Source organism: Xenopus laevis, chromosome 3L (assembly GCF_017654675.1).
Source record: "Xenopus laevis strain J_2021 chromosome 3L, Xenopus_laevis_v10.1, whole genome shotgun sequence".
NCBI lineage: Eukaryota > Metazoa > Chordata > Amphibia > Anura > Pipidae > Xenopus > Xenopus laevis.
In genome coordinates this window covers 78,389,974-78,402,149 of record NC_054375.1, presented here as the reverse complement: position 1 = coordinate 78,402,149, position 12,176 = coordinate 78,389,974, and the positions used below count along the sequence as shown (strand labels likewise).

The window sequence follows — 12,176 nt, the reverse complement described above, 5'->3', positions numbered from 1 at the left end:
TACACTTGGCAAAATGTGCCGTGTGTGTGTTGTACTGGCAGTATGCAAACATTCTCCCCCCCCCAAAAAAAATGGATTGTGTGTGTATAAATAAATGTATGTGTATGCTAGTGTAAAATAAAAGTGCATTTGTCTATGACCATAACCTGGGGTAGACCGGCTGGAAAGAAGGATCTGGGGGAGGGCCACCATTACCATCCAGATATCAGATGGGCCCCTCTGGGGGAGGGGGCAGGAAGTGAATACAACAGTAGACAAGTGATGTAAATGTCCTCAGGAGTGATTGTGCCTCTGCTTGTTGCTTATGGGTTGGGAACAAAGGAGCAGCTTTCAAAGCAATTGCTTTGCTTCCAAAACCAGAAGTGATTTCGTATATATCGTAGGGATGCACCGAATCCACTATTTTGGATTCGGCCGAACTCCCGAATCCTTGGCGCAGGATTTGGCTGAATACCGAATTTGAACCCTAATTTGCATATGTATATTAGGGGTGGGAAGGGGAAAACATTTTTTACTTCCTTGTTTTGTGACGAAAAGTCACGCGATTTCCCTCCCTCCTAATTTGCATATGTAAATTAGGGTTCGGATTCGGTTCGGCTGGGCAGAAGGATTCGGCCGAATCCGAATCCTGCTGAAAAAGGGCGAATCCCGAACCGAATCCTGGATTCGGTGCATCCCTAATATATCGTCTACCACTTTGGCACTTAAAACAAAAGAAATAACAAAAAGTCAATTAGCTCTTTGTTTTCTGAATATAAACATATCCATCTGGCCTGTCCCATAATTAGTTGTACTTTAGGTGTCCTTTGTCAATCCCCAGTAGTAGAATATGTTGATGTTCTATTAAAAAAAAATGCCCACCTCTTTCTAGGATCCATGCATCTGTGCATTACTTGAGTACAGTTTAATAAATGGAGCATACACAGGCTGCAACTTACCTCCTGGACTTGAATCCCTTCAACAGTGAGTATTTCTTAGATTACAGTTGAATGAATGTCTTTGGTATCCTTGTCATGGCCTCACATTTTTGGTATAAAAAATTTTGAACACTCAAGATTTCCCTAATTCTGCTTCAGGGCCGGAACTAGGGGTAGGCACGTGCCTAAGGCACAAAGCTGGGGGGCACCAGGCACTTACCTTCTCTGCCACCTACCCCTAGACTGGTCCCCACTCTCCTCTTCACCCTACTGTGTGCGTGAGTGCCCATCGGGTGCTGTGACTGCCAGGTTGCCTAAGGCGCCTGGCCCGGCTCTATGCTGCTTCCTGCAACACTATAGTAAATTGAAGCAGCACATTTCTCCAGAGCTATGAGCATTGCCATAAATCTGCCTGGATAAGAATCTTTACTCTCAGGAGTGAGCCCTTGCAACTGGGTGGAGGCACGTGTGTGCTCAGCGTATATCCTATAGCATGCTGCCACCTAGTGGTCAAACTATAAAACTCTAGGGGTCATGCTTTGACCCAGGAAGAGGAGCATTACTCCCTCCATAAACTAAGGGGCTCTTCAGTGACCACATTTTAAGGGATTGCAATATAAATGGGGATTGCAATATTCATCAGTTCTCTACAGAGACTTGCTCAAGTTTCCACTTTACAAATATTATCCAGAGGAACAAGTCTCTTGTGATAAACCTTTGATTCTAGTTTATAAATGGAGATTGGAGGAGCCAATTTTGACACTATGTAACTAGGGTTGCCACCTAGCCGGTATTTTACCGGCCTGGCCGGTAAAAATAATGCTTGATGCCAATGTTATTAATAGGAAAAAGTGGCAAGAATATAGCAAGGCCGGTATTTTTCTCCAGAAAAGGTGGCAACCCTATATGTAACATGTCTGGATGGCATCTATCTTGAATCCAGTTAAGTCAATTGGAAAGCTGCTAAGCCCTTATTTTTTGCTACAAAACTGACAAGGATTATCTGATTTACCAACATATGTATTTTGAGGATTGGACAGCTGCCTAAAGAATGGTGCCTTTTTTTCACTCTTAGTTATGGCAATTGGACCGAAAGATAGTGAACCCAAAACTAGACTGTGCATAGACAGTCAGAATTCCCTTCCCTAAACTTACTTCTGCTTTGCCTTTATTGTTGTCCTGCACTAGTAGCCAGCAACCCTGAGCCATTATTCTCTACATTCTCTTTGGTTTGATCCTTTACCAGCAGCTCATAGAAACCATTTTCTGGGCCTATAGCTGTAGAATGATGGTATATGTGGATCACACAGGGAACAACCACCACAGCAACTCATGAGAAGCTGACTGGTGAACCGCACAGGGATAACACTCTCTGAACTTTCATAGTGTGGCTATTAAAAACAATATGGTGGAAGGAAGAGGAAAGTGAAAAACAACAGAGTGCAGCAATACAACTGCAGACAATAAAAAACACTAACAAAATTAGCGGTGCCACCTTGTGGCTGTTTAGTATAGCACATTGTGTTGAAGCATGAATGCTGGTGCATATTTTCCAACATGGAATCCCTCTACTCATAATCTTATTTGGTCTATTTTGATTCTTCAAGGACTAGACTGACTGCCTAAGACTTCAGATAAGTTATTCTCTTATATATGACATGATTTTCTGGTGCAGTCAAAGGCTTCCTATAAAGACACATTCATGCTGAGTCACATATGAATTCAGGTCTTTTCTCAGCATTGGTAGACTGAGTCTAGCAAACGTTCTATTTCTAATGTATATATGTGTTCAACATTGTGGTTCTTTCAGCCTTACATATTTCTCTGTTTTATCCTGTTTTGTTTACTGCTACATCTAAAACTCTGTGGCCAGATATGTATTGTAGAGGTTTGTCATTTCAATAAGCAGGCGGCTAATTTATTTGTCAAACATAGTATAGTAAGTATTAGTGGAGAGGCTTTATACATATCCATGCAAATCTAGGAAAAAAAAAGATTCTGGCTATACCAGATATATGTATAATACTTGTATATAGTTCTTTTCACCTGCATTTGGCACATACATGAGCCTTAATGAGAACAGCCCAATCAGGAAGCATGTATATGTGCATCCATGACACCTGCAACACCTGCAGAACAAACATATATAAGCATAAACTTCGCCAGTAGAATGACTCGCCAAATAGAGTAGGTGGCCCAGGTGCTCCTGCCCCAGGCCCTTAACTCAGGGGAGCGGACAAACCTTATGTGGGAAAGCAAAATATTGAAGCAAGGCACTCAAAGCTCACGCATGGATCAGACAAATATTAAGAAAATAAAAAAAATTTATTTGTATAAACTGTTCATGCCTGACGCGTTTCATGCCGAGGACACTTAGTCATAGGTTACACTAAGCCTATGACTAAGTGTCCTCGACACGAAACGCGTCAGGCATGAATAGTTTATACAAATAAAAATTTATATTTTCTTAAAGGGATACTGTCATGGAAAAACATGTTTTTTTTTTGTTTTTTTTTTCAGAATGCATCAGTTAATAGTACTGCTCCAGCAAAATTCTGCACTGAAATCCATTTTTCAAAATATTCTGATAAACTTCAGTCATTTTTTACTGCTGTACTGCAAGTTGGAGTGACATCACCCCCTCCCCAGTAGCCTAACAACAGAACAATGAGAAGGTAACCAGATAGCCGCTCCCTAACACAAGATAACAGCTCCCTGGTAGATCTAAAAACAACACTCTATAGTAAAAGCCAAGTCCCACTGAGACTGATTCAGTTACATTGAGTAGGAGAAATTACAGCCTGCCAGAAAGTAGTTCCATCCTAAAGTGCAGGCACAAATCACATGACTGGGGCAGCTGGGAAACTGACAATATGTCTAGCCCTACGTCAGATTTCAAAATTGAATATAAAAGATAATTGGATTTCAGTGCAAAAGTCTGCTGGAGTAGCACTATTAACTCATGCGTTTTGAGAAAAACATGTTTTCCCATGACAGTATACCTTTAGTATTCGTCTGATCCATGCGTGACCTTTGAGTGCCTTACTTCAATATTTTGCTTTCCCACCTGCAACACCTGACTCACTGCTTCTTTCACTGAGCAGAGCAATTGACTTAGCCCTGTGAGTGCCAGTAAGCCTGTAGGAGAGAAAAGAAAATGAATGATGTCAGTGAGAACAGGCTCTTCCAGCATGCCTAACTTTACAACTGGTCATGTACCTAGATGCCTTATCTAGTAAACATGCATATAATAAATCCACATGCAAAACGGAGAATTTCTTTTTAAGATATCATTACACATATTTATCCCATGATGTGATTTCTTTGTATTTCTATCCACAATTTATTTGAATATTCTTTGTTTTGTGACACAGGTGTGATTAGTCCTCTGTGGCTGCACTGAGAATGACACTTCATGCTGAAGGAAAAGCACTTCGATTAAAATGGAGACAGATATTCTTGTTTGTTTGCCAGGATTTAACAGTATGGACTATGAGTCTGGGGCTAAAAGGATGGATATGATACTCGGGGATATTGGTTTTTGTTTTCTTGTTTTGTCTTTTGTTTCCTTGTTGCTATAATAATTCTTAGCAAAACCACAATGTAAGGGATGGGTAATTGCGTATGTTCACTCCCACGGTGCTTTTTTATTTTTGTACCTTGTTTCAAAAGGCAGAATTATATAACTCTGTAATTAATACTCTTGTATTAAAAATGGCCATGCATGGTTATATGAGATGCATGGTAGATCTGGCGGTAGTGTATGGTACAACTGTTACTATCTGCCTTAACATGTATCCCGTACATTTCTGCCACTAGAGAGAGGTTCCAGATTCCATCTGACACTAAAGCAGTCTGGTGCCTCCTTGTGATTTGTAAGTGTTAGTGATTTTTCTTGCAGTTTTTGTTTTGCACTAGTCAATAAAGGATGATAAAGTTACAGTGCGATTGTCGGGTGTCTTGCACATACAATCCTTATCCAGATGTGAATCTGTTTAGTTGCTGGGATTTATAGCAATATATATTTTTATAGCAGTATATGATGCTATACATTCAGCTGAAAAACATCTTATTACATAAACTGTTTATTACTAAACAGGTAACACACAGTAAGGACTGTAAAGAAGCTTGAGCTCAGCAGCTGAAACACTGGGATCATTAAAGGACAAGGAAAATGTTCCAGGGGATGGGGTATGCACATCAGTCCAAGGGATGGGGTATGCACATCAGTCTTGCTGTCCATTAGAAAATGTTAGTTTTTGCAGCAACTGACCTATGGGCTAGTCCCCCTTGTCCCTATTTATTTTTTTTTTTAATCATGAATAATCTGGGAGGGGGTCTGTTATTTCTTGAGCTAAACAAGGAATTTTCAGCTATTCCATGTTTAGCGAAAAACAAGCAATCAAGAATAATGATACCGTATATACTCGAGTATAAGCCGACCCGAGTATAAGCCAAGGTACCTAATTTTACCTACGAAAACTGGGAAAACTTATTGACTCTAGTATAAGCCTAGACACAACTACAGCCCTGTCTCCCAGCAGCGCACATTCTGCCAAAGCGACCCCCCCAGCGATCAACCGGACTTCTTTGCAAAGTTGATGGTGACCGAGAATTGCCAAACGGATTACTGTGTGCATTGTCCCACTGTCCCACTACCATGTGCAGAGGATGCTGTTTGATATTGCCATCACTGTTAATCTTTCGTATAACCAACAGAGGGTGCTGTGTGATATTGCAGTCACTGTTATTCTTTCATATAACCAACAGAGGGCGCTGTGTGATATTGCAGTCACTGTTAATTTTTCATATAACCAACAGAGGGCGCTGTGATATTGCAGTCACCGTTATTCTTTCATACAACCAACAGATGGGGCTGTGTGATATTGCAGTCACTGTTATTCTTTCATGCAACCAACAGATGGCGCTGTTTGATATTGCAGTCACTGTTATTCTTTCATACAACCAACAGATGGCGCTGTGTGATATTGTAGTCACTGTTATTCTTTCATACAACCAACAGATGGCACTGTGTGATATTGTAGTCACTGTTATTCTTTCATACAACCAACAGATGGTGCTGTGTGATATTGCAGTCACTGTTATTCTTTAATACAACCAACGGATGGCGCTGTGTGATATTGCAGTCACTGTTATTCTTTCATATAACCAACAGAGGGCGCACTGTTATTCTTTCATATAACCAACAGAGGGCATTGTGGGATATTGCAGTCTCTCCCCAAGTGAACTGTTGGTATAGGAATGATTAAAAGTGACTGCAATCTCAGCTACTCGGGTCAGGTACCGCTGACCCGAGTATAAGCCGAGGTAGACTTTTTCAGTACATTTTGGATGCTGCAAAACTCGGCTTATACATGGGTATATACGGTATACCGTAAAAAAAAAAACAGACTGGGCAATAAAACTGTATAGAAAATGGATACCATATATAAACTGTTTCTAATAGTAATACACCTCCAAGTCAGTACCGTGATGATCATTAAGTTCAGATAAATACAAATGCATTAACCTAAGGGGCCTATTTATCATGCTGTGTAAAAATTGGAGGAAAAACACCACCAATGTAGTGCCCACAGCAACCGATCAGAGAATTGCTTTTATTTTCAAACTTGTAGGTGACTTGCAATCTGATTGGTTGCTATGGACAATATCACCGGTTATGTTATTCCCTAATTTCTACACAGCATGATAAATAGGCCCCTTTGATTACACTGAACTACTGTTATTTTTCCCACAGTTTTATACAAATGCAGTTAGATTGTATTCACGATTCATACCCCAAGGCTCAAGTGTTTGTAGAGAGTGTATCTAAAATTAAGAAGCCTTTTGCCTCCCTCTTCTCACTGGGGGCACAGCCTCTATTACAAAAACCCAGAGATGGGCAATAGAAGCTTCAAATTTGTTTGAATGGTAGATTTCACAAATTCTATCCTTAACGTGATACTGACACTAAAAAATGAATTTTGGCATATGAATGTACATTAAATGTTACCTATAGGTCATGTTGATCATTTTTTGCTGAGAGGTTTGTTTTTGTATATAATTGTTAGTTGAAGTTCCTAAGCCTGACTCTCTGACACTCTGACTTTGCCAACCTGACTGTCCCATCTCAGCCTGTTAGTTACAGTTTCTAATGCTATTGGACTCCTGCTGCACAAATATGGCAGCCCCCTCATACAGGGACATGGGGGATCAGACAGGTAATGTAAAAGCATCATGCAAATACTTTATGGCAAAGTTAGAAGTAGCAAACAAAGCCAATATTATAATAGATGTAAAAAAAAGTTTAATTTCAGGTGTCAGTATCTCTTTAATGGCCTGTGTGGTCTACATAAAGTAACCTGTAAGGACACTATGTGGTAGACCACTCCAGACCCCAGATCTGTTCTCACATTGTGGGGTCGAACAAAAGTTAAGGACTCTTAAACTCCGTTATTTCTGGCTAAGTTCTTGCAGGACACCCCAGTGTTTGTTGATAATGTGGTGTGTTTTCTGCAATGCCAGGTGAAATATATGTAGATTTGGGCCAGGTTTGTTACCCAAATCTTTCTGGCTATAGTGTATCAGTAAGGACTCTCAATCTATCTGCCTTACTTTATGTAGTTCATTCTGAAGCAGATCCAATGGGTACTCTCTCTGTATATTGGAATTCTGCCTTACTTTATGTAGTTCATTCTGAAGCAGATCCAATGGGTACTCTCTCTGTATATTGGAATTCTGCGTCATCTCATTAAGTCTTTGTTCCAGTCTTTCTGAAGACTCCAGAACTACCCATTTTTGGTAATAGAAGCCATGCCCACTAATAAGAGGCGGCAATAGGCTTCTATGTACAAAAACAGGAGACATTTTGGATAAGCACTCTACAGACACTGGAGCCCAAGAGTATGACTCGACTATAATCTAACTGTATTTGTATAAAATTGTGTTCAGTATAAGAGTAGTTCAGTGTATACTAAGGGTCTGGCCACACAAGCAGATTCGGGGGGCTTAGTCGCCCCAGTGTGGGGGAAGGCACACGCGGCGCTTCATTTTCTGAAGTCGCCCGAAGTTTCCTTGTGAGGCAAATTTGGAAAACAAAGCGCTGCCTCTGCATTCCCCCAGGAGATTTTCATATTAGCCCGCAGAGGGCAGGCAGTCCGAAGAGATTGTTGCCCCGAAGAAGAGATTTGTAGCTGGGGCGGCTAATCTCCCTGAATCTGCTCCTGTGGCCAGACCCTTAAGTCTGTGGAGAGTAAGGCAGCTGACTCTGTGAACTAGATGATCACTTACTCACTTATTGCTATTAGAAATGGAAATGTATGTGGTATCCATTTGCTAAACAGTGAAATTAAATATATACACAGGTATATCAGAATATGTAAATGCAGGGGGTTTACTTACAGTATGTCTAAGGGGTGGGAAGGAGGGTGGGTTTTAAAAGTGTGGTAATGTCTTAACTTTTGTAGCTTGAAAAAGAGTGGCACACCTTTGTATTTTTGCTACGTTTTTAACACTAAATGTGTCTACAGTATGCAGGACTTTTGTTCTATTTATCTTTTTCATATGAAGATATTGCAACACCCGATGTAATTTTCAAGTAGGCATGTGGCTGTGGTTTATTCAAAGCAAGGTTCTTCATGCAAACAAACATTCTTTCGTCCCAGAACATACTGATCCATTGGCAGACTGAATACCTAGAAAAGCTGCTCTTTCATCCAGTAGATTCAATATTTAAGTCTGTCTTTTGAGTTTGTCCTCTGCTGTCTCGGCTGAACCAATAATTCTAGCATGGGTGCCAGCCATTTACAAGCTAGTAGGCACAGTCACCCTAGCAGCACATGCTTAATCACTGATGCCAACAGACATTGGGGGAAGTCACATGGGTGGCACTTCAGTTCTGTGTTGGTGTTCTTCAGTAAAGGAATGTCTATTCTTTGAACATTAAATACACCAGAATTTCCTTTACTACAGACTTGTGCCAAAATGTCAAGGTGGCTCTTATTTAGCCAAAATATCTGCTAAATTCACACTGGGTGGTATGTTTGAACATGTTATTAGCCACATAGTACTTTTTCCTAAATTGTTGCACAAAGCTTGCCTGTGTATCCTAGTAGCACTATATATTACACATACATTTAAGTTTTAAGCTATATTTTGTTACACATACATTTAAAAAGTGCAGATGAATTTCATAGCTGATTTCACCGTGTTATGTAATTTTGAGCAGATATCCTGTTTGGCCACTATCTGTATCTTTCTAATAATAGAGCAGGTTATTGCCTAAAATCTGACTCCTTTGTGGGTATCCCATGTAGGACCACAAGCAATACATCTGTGTTGATCACATTTAGGTCTTATCCATTTCAGTGCACTACATTTTTTGCCATTTCCTGGGGGCATTTTTTCCTCTTTCCAAGACAAATTCACCTTTTGAAATGTGGTGAAATTACACTTTGTGATAAGATCTAAATGTATTATCATATTCTAGAAAATACACATTCTAACATTATAAATGGCAAAATTCCTTTCTATATCGAAGTGGAAAGCTTTACCAAAGCTAGTGTTTTTGAAATCTCAACTTTTAACCAAATATTCCACTTTTCAGCATCTTGTCAGTTAATACAAGTTTAAACAAAATTGTAAACTTCTGAACAGTTAATCATCTAATGTGCATGTGTCATAAGGGCCCCTAACAGTAAGCAGACCCTAGAAAATAATATACACATTCTGATCAATTCATATTGCTGGAAAGCTTACATTTTTACAGCATCTTATTTCCCATCTATCATTATTTACAAAGATCAACATCCTAAATACTGAAAAGTGTGATACTCTGCCTAACATACATAGGGTTATCTCCTAGAGCTGAGGTAAGAAAAGCATACAGTAAGCTGAAAATCTCAGGTTTAGATCCTAAAAACCACAATAGTATTCTTTATTTACAAGAAGTCAACATGTACTATACAGAGATTGCAAATTGTTCACTAGGTACCTGCCCCCACTGAAGCTTACACTCTAGCCTAGTCAAGTCATGACAAGCATGTCATTTTATCAGGAGCCAATCAACCTTTTTTGGAGTTTGAAAAGATACACACAGTGGAACATACAAACCTTTGCAGATAGTGCCAAGGTTGGACTCAAATGCAGAGGCTAGACCTAAATGGCCAAGCTACATGAATGACTAAAGATGTATAATGTTACAGAAATAAAAGTATTAAACAGAAGGCTTACTGGAGACCAGAATTTATAGGACAAGGAAAGTTGGAGACATGGTTGGGATACTAATTTGATAAGCACCATCAGTTACCCTCACCATGTGCTAACATGCCTCTTCCATGAAGAACACACTGGCTTGGGGGGAGTTTATAGCATCTTCTCAGGCATCCCATCTGACTTTGCGCATCAAATGTCTGGGTAGGTAGAGGAAGATGGTGGCAGCCAGCTCAGCTAAAAAAAAGGGCAGGTGTGTTTTTACAGAAGAGGAGCACCTACCCATGATAAGAGGTAAGCCATTAATCATTGGGTGCCCAACAAATTGGCATCCAATGTGTGACTAGCTTTTTTTGATTTGAAACCTGGCCATGCTAGAGTACAGAACAGGTCATTTACAAACAACATGACCTAGGGAAAACTGAACACCTGGCCTTTTATTGGCCATGGGTGTCAAAGTGAATGGGCAGCCCTATAATGCCAGCATCAACCACATGGTCAGAGATTTTTATAGTCTTTTACGATAAGCATCAAAGGCATGAAAACTTAATAGATCAGTTTACTGACACGAACGGTGACAAAACACCTTTCCCCCCCAATATATCTATAATTTTCATTCAGTAGAGTAACACTGTACCAATGGTCAATGTAACATCTTTTCTGTTCTCCACTTTTTCTTTTTTAAATGTTTATTTTTCTTTGCAAGTTAGGGCACTGGTTTGGTTGAATCTCTATATATGAAGGGATCTCACCTACGCCTAATTATACTTTAAAGGACCAGTAACATCAAAAAAATTCTTTAATATACATAGAAAAAAAAAACCCACCAAGACAATCGTATTTAAAATCGCAAAGCCTTTATTAAGAAATAATTTACGGTAACTCAGCTTCCGCTCCTCTTCAGAAACAGCGATGATCCATCATGCGGCGCTCGATGGATTGCCCAATGCTTTCTGAAGAGGAACGCAAGATAAATTATTTCTTAATAAAGACTTTGCGATGTTAACGTTTCATTTGTCTTGGTGGTTTTTTTCAATGTATACTAACGAATATTTTTTTTTAAAAAAAAAATGTTTGTTACTGGTCCTTTAAATGTTTTTTTTCAATTTTCTTAAATGGATCTTTTCTAGGGACGCACCGGATCAACTATTTTGGATTAGATGGAATCCTGCATGAAAGATTCTGCCAAATACTGGACTGAATCTGAACCCTAATTTGCATATACAAATGAGTAGGGGGGAAGTGCGTCCAGAGATTTAAAAATTTTTTAGTTTTGTAAATGAAAAGTCAAATGATTTTAAGGATTCAAATTGGCCAGACAATACCGAACAGAATCCTGGATTCAGTGCATCCCTAATCTTTTCACCTTATCATAGTTTACTGTAGTGATCTCAAATTCTCACTTGCATTCAAAAACATGAATGATTCCATTCCCTTTGCAATCACAATGTATTAACCATATCATCTTGATGGGCAGATTCAATGAATGTAGGGCCCTGGGGCCCCCCTCCCCAAGCCTTGACCCTTTCCGAAGTCTAGCCTGCCTTTTATCAATGGGCCCTGAGCAAAGAACCAGATGAGACCTATGGGGTCCTCCAATGAGCCTAATCTTTTATCCCCAATGAGCAGGTGAACAAAATGCTAAATAACTAGAAAACCATACAAAAAAAAAAATAATGAAGACCAGATGGTAACAGTCTCAAAATATCAGTCTGCATCATGCTAAAAGTTAATTTATAGGTAAATCTCAGTTAAAATTGCTTTAAGGGATTCTACACAAATATCAATTTTCACTAGACCTGTGAAATTCAGTAGGACTCTCAGTAAAACAAAGGGTTACAAAATTCTGTTAAATAAGTGTTCTAGAGTTTGGTAGAGCCATAAAATGATGAAAGAGGTATACCATGGGGCTACCAATATGCTAAATTGTATAGCAATTGTATAGTTCAACCAAGCAACCAGTCAGCTAGTTTATTGTGTTTCCTCTGATAAACAGACCAACAGAAATTAAAAAGCAAAACAAAAAAAGTTCTAATTATAAAGCCAACA

At 39.4% G+C, this 12,176-nt stretch overlaps 1 protein-coding gene across 2 annotated transcripts in view; it reads left to right on the top strand.

Moving 5' to 3' along the window:
• mov10l1.L (Mov10 like RISC complex RNA helicase 1 L homeolog) overlaps nucleotides 1-4,859 on the top strand; it is a 44,094-nt gene extending 39,235 nt beyond the window's left edge. For both annotated transcript variants that reach the window (XM_018252607.2, XM_018252608.2), the window contains 2 exons: nucleotides 872-963; nucleotides 4,292-4,859. In XM_018252607.2, coding sequence (XP_018108096.1) covers nucleotides 872-963; nucleotides 4,292-4,301 — 102 coding nt within the window. In that variant the 3' untranslated portion in view covers nucleotides 4,302-4,859. The remainder of the gene's footprint in view (nucleotides 1-871; nucleotides 964-4,291) is intronic.
• The last annotated feature ends 7,317 nt before the right edge of the window (nucleotides 4,860-12,176 follow it).